This window comes from Sphaerodactylus townsendi, linkage group LG04 (genome assembly GCF_021028975.2).
Source record: "Sphaerodactylus townsendi isolate TG3544 linkage group LG04, MPM_Stown_v2.3, whole genome shotgun sequence".
Taxonomy (NCBI): Eukaryota; Metazoa; Chordata; class Lepidosauria; order Squamata; family Sphaerodactylidae; genus Sphaerodactylus; species Sphaerodactylus townsendi.
In genome coordinates, this window is record NC_059428.1 from 91,896,073 (window position 1) to 91,919,287 (window position 23,215).

The 23,215-nt window shown below is 44.6% G+C and overlaps 1 protein-coding gene across 2 annotated transcripts in view; it reads left to right on the forward strand.

Moving 5' to 3' along the window:
* The window catches only part of ZBED1 (zinc finger BED-type containing 1), a 156,883-nt gene that overhangs the window by 96,460 nt on the left and 37,208 nt on the right, over positions 1–23,215 (forward strand). For both annotated transcript variants that reach the window (XM_048492792.1, XM_048492793.1), the window contains exons 4-5: positions 11,158–11,259; positions 17,372–17,579. In XM_048492792.1, the coding sequence (XP_048348749.1) occupies positions 11,158–11,259; positions 17,372–17,579 (310 nt within the window). The remainder of the gene's footprint in view (positions 1–11,157; positions 11,260–17,371; positions 17,580–23,215) is intronic.

Below are 23,215 nucleotides of genomic sequence, written 5' to 3' on the forward strand. Positions count from 1 at the left end.
CTCTCTCTGTATACACACACACACTCATTTTAAAGCTGATTTGCCTCCTATTTCTTTCTCCTTTCTTCAGCCTCACCACCATCCTTGATAAGTTCTTTCAATTCTACTTAGTTTTGAAAACTTTTAAATATACTTGAAATTGGATTAGCATCTGCAGTTAGGTGTAGCTGTTCTTTCCAAGATAGGTGGCAGCCTCAATTTTTCACTTTTCCTTTGGAACTTTTCAGATAGTTCTGAAGAAATTGTCTTATTTCATATCCTTAAATTTAACATTGCCAGGGCACTGTGACACAAATACAGTATGATAGTTGCATTTACATCAGAACTGTGCAGCTGTCAAGTTGTAAGAACATTATCTTGATGAATGTTTCCTGTTTTAAACAGGAATGGTAAAGTGTGGGACAACATCATGCAAAGCAAGTGGTTCTTGTGAGGTTTCACAAGTTGCTGATCAAACATAAAACAGCTGTCCATCTTGGTACTCATTGTGGCTTAATCATCTGTGGGATAACAGTTTCTTGCACATTAGATTTTTTTTTCTCTTCCTCTTCCTCCTCTGCTTTATGGTTGGAACCATTTTGGGGTTTCTGAAGCCTTTTCTGCCTTCACTTCATTTTATTTCAGGAAGACAATGTTGCATCATCTTCCTGTGTCGGGAAAAGACCGAGTGTGTCAGGATGATCTGTTTATGCTCTGAAGCACTAGGAGGAGTGCCTTGCAGGTTGGGTGCTCCTCTCTTTCACCCACGTGTTTTCTGTCAATAAGTAGATAGATAGGGGGCTGCTGAATGAGACTGTCTGAAGCTTTGGGGTGGGTATGGTCAATATTTAGATTACTCCCAGCTCAATATTTTGTTATCTGAGCCTCAAGAGTTGTCAGTCTCACTTCAGAATGAGTGCTTTGAGGCCATGGCCAGGTGGCTTAGGCAGAAGAAGCTGAAATTAAATTCAGACAAGACAGAGATAATACTGGTCAGGAAGGCTGCTGTTGTAGAGGGACTGGAACCACTCATCCTGTTTTTGTAGAGCAGATGAAAAGTCTGGGGGGAATGGATTCTTGAACCCAGACTTGCTGTCTGAAAAATAAATTAGCACAGTGGCTAGGCAGCTCAGAATGCATTTGCCTGATCGTTGTTAAGGGATAGCTGATGGGAACATATTTTGCTCCTTTTGGAAGGGCGTCATTGGCCATCAGTTTGTTTTCAACTTCAATTCAAGGTGCTGGTTAGGACCCTTAAAGCCCTTCACCATTTGGAACCTACTTATCTGAAGGTCTGTTTTCTTCCACATGTTCCTGTCCACCAGCTATGACTGACAGGCTGTCAAATGCTGCTGCTTCACAATCAGGATGGACCATTTGGTATTAAATGGAGCTTGAGCCTTCTCCATCACGGACTATCTGAAGTACTGAGGGGAGCTCCCTTGCTGGAGATCTTTAGAAAGCACTGCAAGTCTTGCTTGTTTGCCTGGGCTTTTGTAGATTCTGAACGGCAGGCATCTTTTAAGGGAGAAATTGAGTTACTGGGCTGGGGTATTTGATTTTAATTATGGTATTATTTGAAGCTATGCTCTTTTCCACCAAAAGATCTAAGTAGAATTGTAACTACATCTGCAACATGCTGGACTGTCTTTGTTTTAGAATGATCCACTTGGGTCCACTTGCTATACTCTTGACCTCATATTCACGCAGAATTCACACTGGCAAATTCTCACAAGGTTTATTTGCCTTGGGCAGCATCAGGACTTTTCCAGCTATTGTTCACTCTTTTCCAACCGTGTGTTTTTATTAAGTTTTGGGATAGGTTGCAATAAAGCATGAATGGCTGACATGTGGTTGGAAGGTTTTCTGGTACCATCCAGCTGGCAAATATTTTCCTTGGCCCTGTTCCCTTGATGACCATTTTTTTCTTCTACCACAGTGATGGCGAACCTTTTTGAGACCGAGTGGCCAAACTGCAACCCAAACCCCACTTATTTATTGCAAAGTGCCAACCCGGCAATTTAACCTGAATGTTGAGGTTTTAGTTTAGAAAAAAATGGTTGGCTCCCTCTTCCTCTGCCCCACCCACTTGAGCAGGGGCCAGCCTGCTCTAGCCTCCAGCAAGCCCCGTGCGCACTGCTCAGTGCCTCTCTAGCATCTCTGCCTTCTCTGCACCCCAACCCCCACCCTCAGGCAGCAGCCACCCAGAGCACAGGCACCAGGCCCGCCAGCCGAGTCCTCCCTGCTCACCGCGGTGTGTGCACCTCATGCTCAGTGGCCAAGGCCAGCCTAGATGTGTATGTGTATGGGGGGGTGATTTTCCACCCCCCACGACGAACTCTGTGTGTGCGTGCCCACAGAGAGAGCTCCAAGTGCCACCTCTGGCACCCGTGCCATAGGTTCACCATCACTGCTCTACTACCAGGAGCTTTTTTAAAATCAGCAATTGGATATGGTTTTTTAAAAGTCTCATTTGTGGAAATATGAGAAGAAAGGAATATCTTCTCTTGGAAAGGGTTTAGAAACTTTGAAACAAATTATTATAACTACATTCATTTACTAATTCAAAAAGGACACCTGAAAGCTCCCTGGTACCCCAGGAGACTGACCACAGAACTGGAGAAGGGAAACTATGGGGCAGTCTGCCATGTGGAAGCCCTATTATTGTTGCATTGTGTTAGCAGCTGCAGTGGCAACTGGGAAACTACGAAATCCTATGCATGTGTGAAAAATGTAGTAATCAGCCCACAAAGCATTTTTATGTCATTGCCAGCAATTGAACACACTAAGACATCTCCAAGACTTCAGTATGCTACTGTTTTGTATTGTGACTTGGATGGAGGTCTGTCAAACCTTCACATTCCAAGAGATTTTAAGGATCTTCTCCATGGTACAACTGCTGGGTCTTCTGCTTCATTACTCCCATATTACCATGGGATCAAAATAGAGCGCTCATGCTGCAAGGCTTGGGAAGGATGAGTGAAGGATAAGACAAAAGAATACTAGAGTGAAGTGACAAGTAGAGGACTTGCAGATGCAGTGGCTGGGTCTTGTTTTGGTGCCAAGAGTCATTTAAAGGTATTGGTGAAGGTATTGGTAGAGCCCCCTTTCAAGCAACCCAGCAAACACAAGATTATCAAAAGTATTAACAGCATCAGGTATCTTCCCAGGAAATTTTTTTCTGTGGCACTGACATACCCTACAGGATCTATGAACAGAATTGTGCCCATGTAGCAAGATTTCTCTGTCTGCTCCTCCACTTTTCCAACTTTGTTCCTGGGTCCAAGGCCATAAAGGACTTTAAAGGTCACAATCAGCATCTTGTATTGAACTTGGAAAGAAACTCCATTCATCACTAGAAACAGATGGTAAGATGCAAACCATAGTCTTTGGATGGAAATCTGGCTAGAATCCCAGGCTTTCACAGTTCCAAATTGCTGTTGATAGATTGCAGAAATCATAACATGGTGGGGTGAAAATATCTGTGTGAGTCTACATCATGTGTGCCTTCCTACCTATAGTGGCTGTCAGTGTTAACTGTGTTGTTCTTAAGAAATGGGATGTTCTTAAGACATTGGGATGGCCTTGGACCAATTAATATCTTGCAGTCTATTTTACCTTTGTGATTGCTGGAAGAATAAAAAAAATGTGAAAACTGACTCAATCCACACTAAACTTCTTTGGAGCAATACAGAACACAGGCATGATAAATTAAGAGTAGAACTTATTTTAGCCTTGTAATTGAGGGAGGGGAAATTGTGTGAGTAGCTCTGCCCACTGAAATAAACAAAACTAAGGACATGGTTAAATCACAGCAGTCACTTCAGTGGGACTTGGTAAAAAAGGTAAAATAGACTTTACGATATTAATTGGTCCAAGGCCATCCTAATTAACTTCATGGTTACGTAGAATTCCAATGAAATATCCTTTGTCCACTTTGCCACAAAATAAGAGATTAAGTGTTTTATTCATTTGTCCTTTGCCTTCCTCTCCAGTGGGGACCTGAAACAAATTACACTGGTCTTTTCTATTTTATCCTCCCTGGCCTTTTCTCTTCTATTTTATCCTGTGAGGTAGATGGGAAATTAAGATTTTTCAAAACAATATCATGTATCAGATGCTGAAAATGCTTACCCAAAGCAATTATTTCTGGTCTGAATATTTCTACTCAACTACAATGCTGTCTATCTACAATTGAACAAGGACTTCATTTAGTCTTTTCAAAATAATGTGTAGGCATGTAATATGTATAAATGTGTTTACTCTCAAACATGGACCGTTCACATAGTAAAGGTGAATTCCTCTGCTGATTTTTATACTAGTATCTGAGGGCAACAGGAAATATTTCTAAACCATTCTACTGCATTTCCTCTCCCTTTATTTTATGTTTTAGTCTTTGCAGTCCCACTTTTCAAAATACATCAAGCTGTTGTGTTTCACTTTTGTCCCTTACTGTCTTGGAATTTAATTTTTGCATATTTCTCATGTTCTTCCCACTCTAATCTCTCTCTCTCTCTCTGTTCAAATAAATGCAGAATTTATTTATACGCTCTTTATACGTGTAAAGGTTTCAATGGTGTTGATGGGAAGGGCAGCCGCCTAACCTTGAGTACATTCCACAGCCCGGGCGATGGGCCAGCTTCATCGGCGGAGACTTTATCTCTGCGCGGGAGATGAGGTCTCCGTTCCCATGGGAAGCCGGGAGGGGGATGGGATGGATAGAGTTATAACCTGTGCTTCTGGAGGGAAGTGTCATTCCTGCCACTGCGTGTACTTGAGCTTTCTAAGATGTCTGAATAAACGGTCTTTTTTCACCAAAGAGCCTTTTATTTCTGCTTCTATGGAATTCCTTACATTGTGGCAGGAATCCTAATTCATCTATATCCCTAGTGCAGTGGACCTCTGGTGTCTCGGCATGGAGAGGTTGAATGTTTCTGGGGAAGGTGCGGTAGCCCCCAAAGAGGGCTCCAACCTTTCCCTTCTGGATCTGGAGGAACCGGCGGGAGAACGGGTCTCGCTGGTGACTCTTTCCCGTCCTCGTATCAGCACGAGTCTTCCTTTACTCTGTTGGAACGAGGGACGTGACGACGACCATGGGGATTTACATGAGTCGTTTGGGGCGCTGTCTATGGATCGAGCGCCTGTGGATCGGATCTCTACCCGTTTTCGTATGGATTACAAACCTCAGATGCAACCTGTCATGGAGGAGGACGGCCTGACCACCTTTCATGCGGCGGCAACCCAGGAGTCCATTGAACGATTCCTGGACTCGTATTTTGGTGATGCTCCCAAAGAACCACCGTGGCACAGCACTGGGGCCCGCCCGAAGGACACTGGGACTAAACCTGGGATTGGGAGGGGTATCCGTGCCGTCTTCCAATCGGACCCCTGATCCCGGGTCAGCGGCTGCACCTGAGGTGCCCCGGGAGCCACCGGTGGCTACGGTGTCTCCGATGTCTCGCTTCCAGACGCATTTTAAGAGTCCGAAGAAAGCCTGCACTCCCAGCCGGATCTGTTCCCTCTCCCATCGAAAGAGAACTGGGATGAGGAAGTGGGCCGACTGCGAGATGCCCAAGAAGCATGGACCCGTGAACGCCAGCTATGGGAGGAGGAACGGGCACAGCTGCAGCAAGAGCGCGAAAACCTGCTGAGGGACTGGGAACAGCAACGCAAAGAAGTCCAACTCGAGTTGGACCGTGCCAAAAGATGCGCTCCAACGACAATATGCGCAGAATCTGTCAGTCCATGATAAGGTCCTGGAACACTCCAAACTGGATTTACAGCTGCAACGCTGAAAGCGTTCAGGCCCTTGCGCACGCAAAGTGAGCTTACTGCAGCTGTTAAACGGGACGAATTGGCTAAATTGGAACGAGAAAAAGCAGCTCTGCATGCGCACCAGGATGCATTGACCCGCAAGGAGAGAGAGCTGGCTGCCTTGGAGAGGGAACTGAGGAAGCAGCAGACCAGGAAGCCCCAAGTTGGAGTCTACGCTGTCACTGATACTGCCGGCGCCAGAGGGGCAACGCTGTTGGGCCCTGCCACCTTCCAAGGACCAGCTCCCACCGGAACGCCAGCGGCACCGGCATTAATACCGCCACCGATTCCGGCCCCCCCCCGTGCAAACCGCTTGCCCGGCCTAACCTGCTCAACCTGCGCATCCGGGCCGCTGCAGGCGCCAAGAGCCATGGAAAGGGGTTACTACAGGCCCCGATACCTGCCCGCTTCGATGGGACCGCTTCCAAACTCCCCTACTTCATCTTACAACTCGATGCCCACATGGAGGGACTATGATGATTTATCCCGGTCTGAGCGCGAAAAACTGCGGGACATCGGCTCACTCCTCGATGGCGCAGCAGCCGACTCGCTTGTGCCTCTTTTGGATTTGCAAGATGAAGACTCTCGCACGGTGCCCGCATTCCTCCAAGCCTTAAGAGCGCGCTTCCAAGATCCGGGCGCCGAAAATGAAGCTATCCGCACCATCAAAACTATCCAGCAGGGCAACCGCCGTTTGCAGAATTTGCCCGTGAATTTCGTGCGGCGGCTGCTCGACTCCTCCTGAGTGGCCTGAACGCATGAAATGCGAATACTTCTCAGATGCTGTTGACGGCAAGCTGCGTGAAACGGTGTTTTTAATTCGGGTTCCTCGCACTATTGCTGATTGGATCCAGTTGGGATCCCAGGTGGCGCCTCGCTTGGAATACGCTTCGTGCCGGAGGCCACTCCACGCCCAAAACCTGCCACTGCGCCCACCAAGCCTAGCCCAGCCGCCTCTACCGAGACCACCTTCTGAGCGCCGCCGCCACTGGGATTGTGTCTTTACTGCGGAGGACCAGGTCATCTAGCCGCCAACTGTCCGAAGAAACAAAACCAACCGCTCCAGCCACGCGCACTCCCATCTGCCAAGCCACCACGCGAAATCGGGGCCGCCGACGGGCTCATCTAAAGCGGTCATCGAAGGCGACCGGAGGAGGGGGAAGCAGCTGTTTGCCTTTCTTCAGCCCCCATGGACATTGGTCCGACTCCTGACGGTGAGGGAATGCAGCGCTCCCATTACTTTCCAAGCGTTTCTGTCCAACCCGTCTAAGCATACTCGCATTATATCCGCGTTGCTTGTGGATGCTGGCTGCTCCCAGTGCTTAATGCCGCCCCAGGTGGCAGAGGAGCTAGGTCTGACCAAATTCCCTGGCTAAGCCCATACCATTCACCCAAATGGACGGCAGCCCTCTCGGGAACGAAGGACCGGCCCAGTTCAAAACACAACCGGTTCTCCTCCGTTGCGCCGACCATTGGGAGAAAATTAGTTTTATTTTGGCTTCAGTGGCCAAACACTCCATAGTTCTGGGCATGCCATGTGGTTATTGTTACATGAACCAAAGTTCATTTGGAAAGAAAGGATCTTAGAATTCACTGACCCTCCCTGCGTGTGAACACATGAATTGGGGAAAACTCAACTTCTCCTGACACACCTCTCTGGCTTCATCAGCGATTGCTCCCGATTCTATTGGCATCCCAATCGGGCGTACCAAGATCTAGCCAGAGTTTTTCCGGAGCCAGAATGCGATCAGTTGCCACCCCATAGAGACACTGACTGCAAAATCGCTATACAGCCGGGAGCGCAACTGCCCAAAGGTAGAATCTACCGTGATGAGTCCCAATGAGGAGAAGGAACTTCGTGCCTTCTTGGACAAGAACCTCGCTCGCGGGGTCATACGGCGGGCTACCAAACACACACACGGTGCTGCCGCTTTGTTTGTAAAAAGAAAAGATGGGTCTTTACGGCTTTGCACAGATTATCGAGGTCTCAATGCAGTCTCCCTGTCCAATAAATATCCTTTGCCTTTGATCAAGGACCTCTTAGATGCATTGGGCAAAGGGCGCATCTTTACTAAATTGGACTTGAGAGAAGCTTACTACAGGGTCAGAATTGCTGAAGGCTATGAACACTTGACTGCGTTTAACACAAAGTTTGGACAGTTTGAATACTTAATAATGCCATTCGGGTTAAGTGGGGCCCCCGGGGCTTTTATGGCCCTTATCAACGAAGTTCTCCATGATTTATTGTACAAGGGAGTTGTGGTATACTTAGATGACGCTTTAATTTATTAACAAACCCGAGGAGAGCATGAAGCAGTGGGTCGCGAAGTAGTAAAACGCTTTGCTCAACAACTCTCTCTTTGCCAAACTCTCCAAAATGCTGTTTCCACCAGACCTCTATTGACTATTTGTTACTGGATCTCGCCCGAGGGCTTAAAATGGATCCTGCTAAGATTTACGGAGTCCGCCAATGGACTGCCCGCACCAACCGCAAATAGCCCCAATCTAGTCTTGGTCTTGCTAATTTCTGTCGGGACTTCATACCCCAATTCGCTGAACTGACTCTCCCTCTCACAGACCTCTTACGCACTAAGGGTAAAGATCCACTGTCCGCCAAGCCCGGGGCCCCCCTTTCCTGGTCTGAAGAATGTCAAACAGCCTTTCAGCTCTTAAAGTCTGCTTTTACCACCGAACCCATCCTAAAGCACCCTGACCCAGATCTCCCGCTTGTGGTTCACGTGGATGCCTCGGACAAAGCGCTTGGGGCAGCCCTGTTGCAGAAAAATAAAGATGGTAGACTGGTTCCGTGTGCTTATTTGTCAAAGAAATTCTCCGGTGCTGAACTCAACTGGACTGTGGGAGATAAAGAGACTGCGGCCATCAAAGTAGCACTCTCCACTTGGCGCCACTGGCTGGAGGGGGCTAAACACCCCTTTCAGGTTTGGTCGGATCACAAACCTGGCCGCTCTTTCCACCCCCCTCAAGATGTCCGCAAAACAACTCCGTTGGGCGATTTCTTTTCTCGTTTCTCTTTCACAGTCCATTTTTTCCCCGGGAAAACCAATAAACTGGCTGACGCGCTACTCGCTGGCCTACCCGGGGAGGGGTGGAGCTGCCTACGAGACATTCCACGCGACTGTTCTCTCCCTCCCAATTGGGGCTGGCTGTCACCCGATCTCAGACGCCCACCCCCCTTCACCGCCCATTCCCAGTCTCGTCTCTCCTTTCCTGCGGGAACCTCGAGGAGGCGGGGCTGCATGAGCCTCCAGCGGAGGAAGGTGACTCCCAATTGCGTTTGGAGAATGGAGTTTGGCGGAGGGGAGTGTTGGTACGATGCCTCCTCCGCAAGCAGGTTCTTGAAGCCTGCCACGATGCCCGCTCGGCTGGACATTTTGGCTTTCTGAAAACTCTGCATTTGGCCCGCCGTCAGTTCTGGTGGCGCTGCAATGCGCAAGGACATTGAGGCATATATTAAAGGTTGCTCTGTTTGTGCAGAAGCCAAAAACATTCCGGGAAAGCCCCATGGGCTGTTGAAACCTCTCCCGGTGGCCTCCCGCCCCTGGGAAGTCATCTCCATGGATTTTTATTACAGATTTACCGGAAAGTCATGGCAACACGGTCTTATGGGTAGTGGTTGACTTATTTTCTAAACAAGCCCATTTTTATTCCATGTGCTTCCATCCCCTCCGCTCCTAAGTTAGCACGGCTGTTCATTCAACATGTTTACCGTCTACACTCCAGCCCCGTTAAGGTGGTCTCCGACCGCTGCCCCCAATTCATTTCAAAGTTCTGGAAGGCTTTTTTAGGGTTGTTAGGGGCTGCCCTGGCGTTGCCGCCCCTACCACGTTCAAAGTGACGGTGAGTCGGAGAGAACGAACAGAACCCTAGAGCAGTATTTACGTTGTTACACCAACTACCACCAAGACAATTGGTGCGAGCGCATTCGTTTATGCGAGAATGCGCCTATAACAATGCGGTTCATAGCAGTACAAAGAAAACCCCCTTTGAAATTGTGTCTGGTCGCTCCTTCCCGCCGTTGCCACAACTACCCGCAACAGCTTTGGATCCTCCAGAGTTTCAACAATGGATTTCATCCCTAGCCGAGGGGTGGAAATCGGTCCAGACCGCCTTACAACAGGCTAAGGACTCCCAAAAGCTGCAAGCGGATAAGCACCGCTCGGATTTCCCTCTGCGTGTGGGCGCTTGGGTGTATTTGTCTACCAAAAATCTCAAAGACGTGCATAAATTTTCCAAACTAGGCAAAAGATTTGTGGGACCTTTTCAGATTACTAAAGTGATTAATGATGTCACTGCCCGATTGGATTTGCCTAACTCTCTTAGTAACATTCATCCTGTCTTCCATTCCAGTTTACTCAAGGAGGCTCCCGCTTCCGATGCCTGGCACGACCCGCCGGAGAGACCCCCACCGACTATTATTGATGGCCACAAGCACTACGAAATTGACGCCATCCTGGACTCTCGCTTTAATCGCAAACGCTTGCAATATTTAGTCTCTTGGGTGGGATATTCCTCTGGGTATAATCAATGGGTTTATTCCGAAAATATTGACGCCCCCACCCTTATTTCTGCTTTCCACCGCGCCTTTCCGCATAAACCTGGGGGGGGGAGGGGTCTTCTTTAAGGGAGGCAGAGTGTAAAGGTTTCAATGGTGTTGATGGGAAGGGCAGCCGCCTAACCTTGAGTACATTCCACAGCCCGGGCGATGGGCCAGCTTCATCGGCGGAGACTTTATCTCTGCGCGGGAGATGAGGTCTCCGTTCCCATGGGAAGCCGGGAGGGGGATGGGATGGATAGAGTTATAACCTGTGCTTCTGGAGGGAAGTGTCATTCCTGCCACTGCGTGTACTTGAGCTTTCTAAGATGTCTGAATAAACGGTCTTTTTCACCAAAGAGCCTTTTATTTCTGCTTCTATGGAATTCCTTACACTCTCTCTCTGTTCAAATAAATGCAGAATTTATTTATACGCTCTTTATACACATTTGCTAAATGTGGTTTCGTGAGTCAGTTTCATGGAAGTTCATACGTTTTAAAAGAAATTGGTGAAGAGTAGATTCAAGGGGCCCAGACTTACTGTTAAATAACAAACAACAAGAAGCCACTGCTTATGTAGGACAGTTGTCACAAAATATGAGCATGTAGGCCCTTAAAACAGAGCAAACACTGACAGATTATGCATGTGTGCCATGAACTATGCCTGTTTCTTATACACTATTCTTAAATGAAGGTATGGAACACTGTTGATCTACACGTACTCCCACCATTAGGCTACAAGCTCTGGGTTTCTTAATCCTGAATCTTGTTTTTTGTTCCAGTTAATTTGACACTATTTTTTTCTTTTTCAGTGGAGTTTTTATACTGTGATTTGGCTTCCATGAAGTCCATACATCAGTTTGTTCACACATTTAAAGCGAAGAATTGCCCTCTCCATGTCCTGATTAATAATGGTGAGTTTTCTTGAAAGATGCTTATTGTGTGATCTTCCACATACTAATTTGTACTCTTGTTTCATATTTTCCTCTGTTCTTTGAATAAAAGAATACAATCTGTTTTTCTTACAGAGAATATATGCCTGCTTTGTGGTAGAATTATGCCAGCAGGTATAATATTGCCCAATCTGAAAATTTGTTCACTTAACAATTTATACCAAAGGAATCATTTGTCTGCCATCTCAGAGTATAATACCTACTTAAAATGAAATTCAGTGTTGGGAATTATTTGAAAAGGCATTGAAAATATAATGATGTGGCATTTTGAATACTGTGTACAGAACCCACTCCTCAAACACAAAAGATCTCTTCCCTGTTTTGCATATGGAGCAGAAAAGAACTCTAAATTATCAAGCATTCAGAGAGAAAAAAGATGATTTAAGGAGGGACACAATTGAATTTTATACAATTTTGGACTGTCCGGAAGGAGTTTTCCTTAAAATATTAGAACTTGGGCTGTTTCCGGACAGCCAGAGCAGTGGGGCCGATGCAAGCCCTGGGGCTTCATGCCGATGCAAGCCCTGGGGCTGTTTGCACGAATGGCCATGCTGGCTGCGCAGCTGGCGGAGCAGGCTCCACATGGCCACACAGCATCCCAAATGGCTTCTTACCTTCTCCTGGCTTATGTCGCTCTGTGGAGCGATGACTGCAGGGACGGAGGCCAGGAGGTGTGTCCCCTGGCCTCCACAGAGTGTTGGAAGCCAGGAGGAGGTAAGGAGCCATTTGGGACCGGCGTAAGGAAAACGCCGCCTTCCACCCACTGCCGTTCGCACAGCAGCAGGTGGAAGACTCTGCTTTTGAAAACCTTGCTCCCTGAACGAAATTCAAAAGCTGTGTTTTCGCATCGCTTGGTCAGCACAAGCATGGCGCTGCTGCGATGCAGTGGTGCCTGCTGTGTGAACAGCACCCTAGGGACGGTGTTTGAACCATCCCTAGGGCGCTGTTCTTGGGCTGTGTGGAAACAGCCTAGGAGTCATCCAATAAGGTAATAATCAGCAAAACAAAAATAATACTTTAATTAAAATATACTTTTACTTAATTATGGAATTTATTGTGAAAGGGGATCTAGATGGCTTTTAAGAAAAGCTAGACAAACTCATGGAAAATAAGTGTATCGATGCCTATCAATCATGAAATACAGAGTTGAAGAAAAATGGCAATAGAAGGCAGTTTCCTTCAGATCTTCCTATAGGCTTTCTGTAGGCACCTAACTAGCTGCTGTTAGAAACAGCATGCTAGACTAGATGTACATTTCATTTAATTCACCGGGATTATTATTATGTTTTTCAGAACATAGCACTTTCTGAGAGTTTAGAAACTATGTTAGATTAATGGCCATAAGCAATGTTGGGAACTGCTGACATAGAGGAAATCTAGGGTTGGCTTTGATTTAAGGAAGAGGTTCTTTGGGAAAAAAGCAAATCGGTACCAGGAAACCCAGTTCCCATCACTGCGTGTCCTGTGATTTAGGCAGGATTCACTGAATGCTGCTGCTGTTTTGTAAGTATGAAGAAGATGCACATGCTGCGAATGGGAAACCATTATTTTAAGCAAGAATTTAAGTATTAGAACAAACATTTCTTGTTAAGCAGTTACTTTTTGCAATCTACACTTTCAGAAATGTGGATTTTCTATGTTCATTGAAGGAGCCGCGTGGCGTAGTTGTTAAGTACTTGCATTGCCACTCACACGGTCAGGAGTTCCAGCCCCCTGTGGGTCAGATATCCTGGCAGCTGGCTCATGGTCAACTCAGCCATCCATCCATTCCTTGGTTGGTAAATGAGTACCTAGCACATAGCTAGGGGGTAAAGAATAGCCAGGGAAAGCAATGGCAAACTACCCCACAAAAACGGCTTGCCTATGAAATCACTGCTTGCTGTGGTACCCCAGGGTCGGACACAACTGAAGGGGAAACTTTACCTTTTATGTTCATTGAAATACGTTTCCATCTTTTCCTGCTTACTGTTAATATTTCCTTAATATTTTTTGAGAAGTATTCTTTCCTCCTCTCCGGTGCTCTAATTAATCTTATCCCAGCTTTCTGATTTTTCTTTTTAAGAAAATACGTATAAGCTTTGTTATATAGGATCTAGGCCACAGTATGATTTGAGTGTGAATCTAATGACTTTTTCAGTGAAACGTTAGTTGAAAATGTTTGTACACCATGACTCCCCATTCTTGCTCTGCATGCTGTCCCATGAAAAAGACACTTAGATACTGAACTGATTCAAGTATGTAATTCTGACATTATCTTACAGAGTGTCAGGAGCAATACGTAATTAAATGAATTACCTAAGTATCCTGATAACCAGCAGATCTGCTTCCATGTATACTACTAGTAGACAGAATTGCTAAGTAAAATCTGCATTGACACATGCTGTACAGATTATTCATAAATGCTCTTACTGTCTAACTTTCTGTTGATGTCTGTTTAATCAAAGGCTTTTGAAATCTAGCTCGCTAAGCTAAATTAGTAAATTGCATCTAAATGACAGTCCTGTCAAAACAGAGGTTTTGTTGTTGTTTTTAGCGATACTAACATTCTGTATGCTTCTAATTCATTTTCAAAACCTTCTGTCATGTGTGTTTGTAAAGACCTGGGAAAATTAGGAATCCCAGAGCAATTCATAATGAAATCTGATTGACAAATTATCCTTCTCTTATGAATTTCCTATCAAAAGACCATCTTAATACATTTTAGAGTGGGTTGGAAATTCAGCCTTCGATAGTTTTCCTAGTTATGGCATCAGGAAATAAATATAATTGCTCTGTTGTTGTAGTTACCTCTTTAGGGCCAGTGAGTACAGCTGATGACATGTCTAAATTGCTAAAAAAAATCAATTGTTTTCAACTTTTTAGTGCTATTGAATGCTAAGTACTTCATAAATGTAGAAAGAAGGCTTTGCTTTAAATCAGCAAAGAAAAGTTTTGTGTGTTTGTATATTTGTTTTTGTATATTTGTGTTTGTATATTTGTTTTTGTTTTCCTCTAAGTAGCTGGGGAAATGATATGATATGAAGAAACTTTACACATTGCAGAACAAAATTTTGTCTTGCACATTGGCACTTTTTTCTCAGATAAAACACTACTAGTGATGACAATAAAAAGTAACATTGTACTGGAGGCCCTATCTTGTTGTCCCTTGAATAATCAGTACTTCCAAAAATGAAAGAACCGTTATGCAAATTGACCAACTAGAGACTACCTAATTCATATTTTGGGGAGATATTTATCATAGATGGCATCCCATGTTGAGTGCTATCTGTAACAGGTATCCCTTTTGGGAAAATCTGATAACTCTCAATTTAGGGAAACTATGCATTGGTAGCTGCCCCATTTCAACACCTGATGAATCTTCGGTCCAACCAAAAAAGACCATAACATGATCAAAAGATACTCCCAATTTTTGGTTGAACAAAAACTGGCCAATTCTTTAAACTGAGTAATGCATAGTTGCCCTAAGTAAGGGTTGGCAGAGCATCCTGCCTGAATGGCTGCCTGAATAGCCCAGGCTAGCCAGAATTTGGTATCTTAGTAGGGTTGGTCATGGATAGTACTTGGCTGGAAGTCCACCAAGGAAGTTTAGGGTTGCTATGCGGAAGAAGGCAAATCACCTCAACTCATCCCTTGCCTCATGAACAGCCTGGGTCCAAGTCACCTAAATCATGATGAATACACAGAAACTGAACATAGAATAGAATAGAATAGAATAGAATAGAATAGAATAGAATAGAATAGAATAGAATAGAATAGAATAGAATCTTTATTGGCCAAGTGTGATTGGACACACAAGGAATTTGTCTCCGGTGCATATGCTCTCAGTGTACATAAAAGAAAAATACATTTGTCAAGAATCATAAGGTACATCACTTAATCATAAGGTACAGCACTTAATGATTGTCATATAGGTCTAGTAAGCAATCAGGAAACAATCAGTAGTAATGAAAACATAAAATGTAAAATCATAAAATAAAATAAAATAAAATAAAATAAAATGTCAGCACAGGCTATAGTCATACTGTCATAAGTGGGAGGAGATGGGTAAAAAATCTGAGAGACCGCATTACCCCATATGCCCCTACTCGGCCTCTGCGATCAGCAGAGGCCAATTTGCTGGTGTTTCCTGGCCCCTCGATGATGCGGGCTGGCGACTCCACACGGGCCAGGGACGCTTTACGACCCTGGCCCCAGCCTGGTGGAACACTCTTCCTCCAGCTGTCCGGGCCCTGCGGGACCTTGATGAGTTCCGCAGGGCCTGTAAGACCGAGTTGTTCCACCGGGCCTTTGGAGTGTCCAGTCGCTGAGTGGCGCCCCCTTCCCCTCCCCTCTCCTTCCCCGTGCATCTTCTTGCACATACCATCTGTTGCACTTTACCACCTATTATCCTCCCAGAGAGGAACCTGACCCCTCCCTTTTCTTTTACTGGGAGTGATCTAAATTGAATTGGCCATAATAGGGCACCTATCGGCTATGCGATGCTAACCGCTGTTTTTAAGTAGTTTTTTAATGGTTTTTAGTATTATATTGTTGTTATCGATTTAATTAATTGTATATGTGAATGTTGTTCACCGCCCAGAGCCCCCAGGGGATGGGGCGGTTTATAAATCGAAACAATAAATAAATAAAATAAATAATAGGAATGATGAAAAAAGTAGTGCAGTAATTATATAATAAGTATATAATAAATAGTTTAACATTATCGAGGGAATTATTTGTTTAACAGAGTGATGGCATTCGGGAAAAAACTGTTCTTATGTCTAGTTGTCTTGGTGTGCAGTGCTCTGTAGCGACGTTTAGAGGGTAAGAGTTGAAACAGTTTATGTCCAGGATGCGAGGGGTCAGTAAATATTCTTCACATGCCCTTTCTCCTTTTTTGACCCGTGCAGTATACAGGTATCCTCAATGGAAGGCAGGTTAGCAGCAATTGTTTTTTCTGCAGTTCTGGATTTCATTCTCTGAAGTCTGTGTCGATCTTGTTGGGTTGCAGAACCAAACCCACACAGTTATAGAGGTGCAGATGACAGACTCAATGATTCCTCTGTAGAACTGGTATCAGCAGCTCCTTGAGCAGTTTGAGCTTCCTGAGTTGGTATGCAGAAAGAACATTCTTTGTTGTGCTTTTTTGATGACGGTTTTTTTGATATTAGGTGACCATTTTTTAGGTCATGAGATATGGTGGAGCATAGAAATTTAAAGGTCTCTACTGTTGATACTGTGTTGTCTAGTATTGTGAGAGGAGTGTAGGATGGGGAGGGTTTCTCCTGGAAATCTTACCACCATTTCTGTCGGGTTTTAAGTGTATTCAGTTCTAGATTGTTCCAGTGTAGCACCACGAGGCCTAGTTGTTCAACCTCCCGTCTGTATGCGGTTTCACTCGTTTTCTCGAATGAGACCAATCACTGTTGTATCATCCTGCTGAAATTTCAGTATTTTAACAGATGGATCGTTTGAGATGCAGTCATTGGTATACAGAGAGAAGAGAAGTGGTGAAAGTACACAGCCTTGGGGGGCCCCTGTGCTCATTTTACAGGTGTCTGATGTAATTTTTCCTAGCTTCACCTGCTGTTTCCTAATATCATCTGTTAGGAAGCTTGTGATCCACTTTACAAATATGCTCTTTGCGGTACCTGCTAGCCTGGAGGATTTAGTTTGGTTAGAAGAATGTCCGGTCTGATAGTATTGAATGCTGAACTAAAGTCAACAAAGAGGACCCTTGCATAGGTCTTTGGCGATTCAAGATGCTGTAGGATATAGTGCAAAGCCATATTAACAGCATCGTCTGTCGATCTGTTTGCTCGGTATGCAAATTGCAAGGGGTCCAACAGTGGATCCGTGATGGTTTTCAAATGGTACATCACTAGCCTTTCAAAAGTTTTCATAACTACAGATGTTAGAGCAACTGGTCTGTAGTCGTTCAGTTCCTTGATGGATGGATGGATAAACATTTACATTTTACTGTTCAATCAAGTTGATAGCATACAAAATGTCACTTTCTGCGGCCAGTGAACAAGTCAAACAGTGACCCGTGCACCACAATTAGACACCTGTTCACCATAACTTTCTGTTTCAGCTGGAGTGTTGCTGGTGCCTGAAAGGAAAACAAAGGATGGATTTGAAGAACATTTTGGCGTTAACTATTTGGGACACTTCTTGTTGACTAACCTTCTCTTGGAAACGCTGAAGCAATCAGGAACCCAGAGCCACAATGCTAGAATTGTCAACCTCTCATCAGCCACTCATTTTGTAGGTGAATTGCATTTTAATGACCTACAAAGCAGGTATGGAAAATATTTTACCATTTTAACAAGGTTTTGTTTATCAACAAAAACAGAAATCAGCATCTTAAAACTTATCTTACAGATCAAAGAAATCTATTATTAGTGTTCATACAGTGTGCCCATGACTGCCCCTGTACTTTCTTCAGGAGACCGCAAGTCCCACAGCTGTAGAAAGTGCCAGTCAGGTTGCAGCAACCTAGACAGAGTTTACTCAACAGTCAGAGATCTTGAAGGATCCCATCCAGCTCTCTGCTGCAGGCTCAGCAACACTGACCATCTTAGAGGAGGTTGGCCAGCTATTTAAAGAAGTCCAGGGAGAAGAGCCAGTTAACTCACTATTCAAGGCAACTATCCATTGACCCAGGGCAGTAATAGCGAACCTATGGCATGGGTGCCAGAGGTGGCACTTGGAGCCCTCTCTGTGAGCACGCGCACACAGAGTCCGTAATGTGGGGAGCAGAAAATCACCCCCCTCTCACACACACACATCTATGCTGGCCTGGGTCACTGAGCATGAGGTGCGCGCACCGCGGTGAACAGGGAGGACTTGGCTGGCGGGCCTGGTGCCTGTGCTCTGGGTAGCTTCTGCCCAAGGGGTAGGGGCGCAGAAGAGGCAGAGATGCTAGAGAGGCACAGAGCAGTGTGCATGGGACTTGCTGGAGGCTAGAGCAGGCTGGCCCCTGCTCAAGTGGGTGAGGCAGAGGAAGAGGGAGCCAACTGTTTTTTTCTAAACTAAAACCTCAGCATTCAGGTTAAATTGCCAGGTTGGCACTTTGCAACAAATAAGTGGGGTTTGGGTTGCAGTTTGGGCACTCTGTCTCAAAAAGGTTCGCCATCACTGGCCTAGGGGCTTGTCCACCCCCAGGGCTGGGTGGGAGAGAGAAGATTGGCTGAGTTCAGGGTTGGTCCTCGCTTGAGGAACCATTTAAAGGGCACGCACAGGAGTAATCAGACCCATTTCAAAACACTTGGGAACAGGTAGATTGCAGAGCAGAACGAGGATGTGGGTTAAGAGGAACCCCTTCCGCATTCCCTGTTCTGAGACTCTATGCTGGATGATAGTTTATAAGAAGAGATTCCTCTTCCCTCTTTTGTATTGGAAAAGCTGGTAGAACTCCACTGCTTCCACTCTACCAAAACGTGGATTTTAGGTGTTTCCTTAGTCCTGCAATTCTCTACTGGCTTTCTCATTAACTGGGTTTACCTGGCAGCATACCTGTGCCAGCTAGCATTTACTGCAGTGTGAGTTGGATGACATGGCTCTCATTTAACTTTTCCCTTCATTTTGCTCACAGTTGCTCCTGTTTTCTCTGCCCTATCTCATTTACTGAGTCACCTTTCTACTCTGCCTTTGTTTAGTCCTTTTTTTTCAGCATTGTCAGGAACGCACATTGTAAACGTGCACCATGCAATATAGAAATTGGCAGTGGCTGCTGAAATCCAGTATCGTTAAAACTGTTCACTTTAAAAAGACTCTTCTTTATAGCTGGGAAAACTGACTTGATTAATGCCTTGTTAAATCTCAGGTGCAAGAGGAGATTGGATATCCTGTTGCAATATCTTGGGGCATCAATTCCCTGTATTCCTCTGCTGCCTCATTTCTAGCAGCAGAAGAAGAATAAATTATGCAGCTGAACTCCTCTCCTGGGTTCCTGTCTGCCTGACCTCAGAAGGTGACAGCACCTAAAGCAGGGCCTCTGAAGATGGCTGCTGTGGTAGGGTAGGCTCATAAGGAAGCAGGCAGTCCTTCTGGTCCATATAGGACTTTAAAGGTTGACACAGGCACCTGAATTGTGCCTGGAAACAGACTGGGAACCAATGTGGATAGACCAAGATTGGAATGATATGGTCCCACTCCAATCAACGACTTGACTCCAGCATTCTGCGCAAATTGAAGTTTCTGAACATTTTTCAAGGGCAGTTTCATGTAGAATGTACGTTGAAATCATGTATGGAGAAGCATGAATGGCCTCATTTTATACATATCACTAATGATTAAGGCTGCTTTTCTAATAGAATCACCTGAAATAGCAATTGTATACAACTAAATAATACATAGTTATGATCATGCAAGTACATTCTGGGTAAGATTTCTATAAATGAATAGCTCTCCCTGCCAATGTGAAGGTCAAGCAGTTACTTCAACAGGGGCTCTGCAATTTGTCCTTGATGCCTCCATATTTTCAAAATGATAGGCATCATAGGAAAAACAAAAAAGTCTAGATTATAAATGCCTTCGGTTGGGTGAGCACTGAAACCAAATAAATGACTGCATTTTTGGTAGGTGAATAGGATAAGAGCAATAAGTGAGTTGAGTGAATACCTATTGGCCAATTTGCTTACATTGTGCCTGTGAAAACACTGTAGATGCATTTGCTAATAGAGCATAATGACATCAATAAAGCAGTAATTGAATAGCTATTACTGTAGTATATGTTGATCTATCTTTTTATTTCTCTGTTCTGTCTTCTACTTATTTTCTACCAAATAACACTTGTAAGAGGTTAAATTGCATTTGGACAAATAGCTACAATGATTCCAATGCACAAGGGATTCGAGTCTAAGCAGCAATTGGATTCCTCAGTCATGTTTTCTTCGCCAGAATTTTGCTACTGTCACAACACAGTGGTCAATATAAGAGGGCCTGGAAGATTTTTCATCGAAAAGATTCTTAGCGAAATAAGACACACTTAGGCTCAATGAATCTCTTAAATACTTTTTAAACCTTCAGAATGTTTCCATGTGCCATTTCCACCTACATAGATTTCCACAGATTTTCCAAATGGATAAATGTGTCTTGGAAACGTTTTGCCAACCAAGTGAGGGAGAAAAAGGCTGAGGGCCCTTAATAGGCAAAATCAAAAAATCTGGTCATAGCTTGTTTATTAGTTTTGCTGACTTGAAGGAAGCAGAGATGCAACATAGGGGACAGATCCGATCACTGTGCAGCACCCTTGCTGTCCTCCAGTGACATCCTTCCCCCAGACCCAACACTGGGGGAACCTGGAGCAGCAAACCAATGGGAGCCATTTGTGCACCAGCCTCTCAGTGGATCTTCCTGTTGCTACCTTCAAGTCCACCAGCAACCCCAGCCTGGGCATCTGGCACCATGGCTTGTCCCATGTCCATGGCAGCCCCCACTAACAGGGAGGGCCGGCAAGCAGGCCCCTCCTCCCTGAAGTAGATCAGTTCCCATGTGCAACCTGTCAAAGAGCAAGGACACCTTCTTGCCAAAGTTTCATAAGCCAACAACCAATTGCACAAGACAAGTCTGATGCTGGGGAGCCAAGGCAAAGGAGGTGGAGAACAGCACCCCCCTCAGCCCTGCCCCCAGCCACAGTACACTGCCACACCATCCAGGCCTCTAACGGCCCCACTCGCTGCATGCACAAAGGCCAGCGTAGACTACCCTCAACCTCACCCCACCCCCAGATGGCAATGTAGGCCCTCAAGTAAGGCTTGGGATGTTCTTTCTGTGAAATCATTCCACACACCTACCCATCCCCACCACCATCATTTTGAAGTTTTTATCCCCTTGTCTGTTCAGTTTCATTTATTCCACATGTCACTGCTGAAAACATATTATTCGTAATGATAGTGGGATGTCCTCTGTGATTCGGAAGAACAGCACCACCCCCTCTTTATTTATGCAGGCGCTTTAGCATTACTTTGCAGTTACATTTGAAGGTTTTTGGATCTTGGAAAATTCAATTAGTGACCATTAGGACTGCATTTTCTGCTGAAGTGTATGTTTGTTGCTGTGTCCTTTTAAGTATTTTTTGTGTCTGCAGTTATAGTTATTTCAATGTGTTTTTAACAAATAAGTTTCAGCCACATGTCTAGGCTGTTACTAATAGTATGGTGCTGACTTGAGATCTAGGTCTTCTGCTCTATTTCCAGTTTAAAAAAGAATTGCTGACATATGAACTGAGATGCTTTAGTGTTGTTATTATTTTGCTACCACTCTTCTAGTATTTGCAGAAAACCTTTGATAGAAATAATTTGATCTTGGCTCCCAATGAGAACCTCAAACATTTTTGTTTTGATGTTGGATCTAGATTTTAAGGAGATGATGCTTTTAGTCATTTTGAAGTGTTTGGACCTCTATTGCTATTTTGGATTTTTTTCATGGTTTGGTGGGGGATCCTGATAATTCAGGACCATTTTGGCAATCCCCCCTCTCTAATCTCCTCAGCAGCAGGATGGGATGGCGAGAGAAGGAGCTGGCCTTACCAAACAGCTGTTAGTTGATATCTACGTCCCTTCACATTTTAAAAGGGACCAGAAACCTTGCCTAACAACTAATAGTATTACCGACAGAGGTCAGGTCTACTGGCCATTGGACAGAATGGGGTCATTATTTTCTTCACATATACTATAAGTTTTTCAACATAAAGAAAACAGGAGATGTGGGAATCAATATGGCACATCCTCCTGGACCTTTCTTTTGGCGGGCTGTTCCACTGCTTGTCTCCCCCCACCCATTCGATTCTCTTTTAAGGCTAGAGAAATATGTTTAAGCAGTGTCTTCATCAAACCATTAGCCTTCACAATGTTTAACAGACCACTTTCATTAAAGAGTATTTATATTGTCCCAGATGGCTTATAGCGACACTTTTGCTTTTCTACAGTTGTGTCTGCCATTTTGTAGGCTTTGTGCTGCGTGGGAAACATAATATCCCTTGTCTTTCTCTCTAGTGGTGAGCTAAAGGGGCTTACATCATTTCCCTCTCCTTCCTTTTACCCTTTTTACTGCTTGGTGTAGTACAGCATGAGTAGAACATTGTACATCAAATTCTTGAATGATAGAGGAAGAAGGGCTGTGAAAGTTGAAAAAGAGGCAGAGTGGGTGGCTGTGTGAGATGCTGATAAAAAAGTAGAAGCAATGCTGCATAGCAAGAAAGACAGCTTGTTCTGGAGCAGAAAATTGTATTGATTTAAATGATGAATTTGACACAACAACTAGTGGAAGCCATTGCCCCTCAATCAATACAATGGCTGAGAGGCAGTAATAGCTTGGGAAGATCAACAGCAACATTCCCTTTCAGACAGCAGGATATAACTGTATAGTTAAGATAGCTGCTTTCATATGTTAGAAGATAGCCTTGAGAGCCTTCTGATCAATTGATTGGATGTTTTATGAAAGACAGAAGCTACATGTTCCACATAAAGATATTTTTTATTTGATTCATCATTTTCACTTCTCTACAAATAATAAGGAAAGTCTAGATGGTTTAATAAACACACAGCACTACTGGCTGCTTACCATCTGCAAGAGAAATCTTGGCATTATATTCAGACAATAACTGTGTCTCTAGAATAATTGCCAGAAGCACATGCTGTATCCTTCTTTTTTTCTGTTATCTGGCATATTCATTCCCTTTTATATCTAGACAAATGAATATGAAGACATACTTAGATTCTTAATACCTACTGCCCTGATACAGTTGATCAAAGTGCATCCAACTCTTAATGAGCAGGAGCCTGGCTTCATAGCTGTTGGCTCCACAGGTTTTATAGGCACAGCTGAATGTCTTCAGGGAACAGCAAGCACACATGTATGTGCACCTTGGTCTGAAACAGGGGTCAGTAGACATGTTTCTACTCTTTTCTTTGTAGGTGTTCTTGCTTTGAAT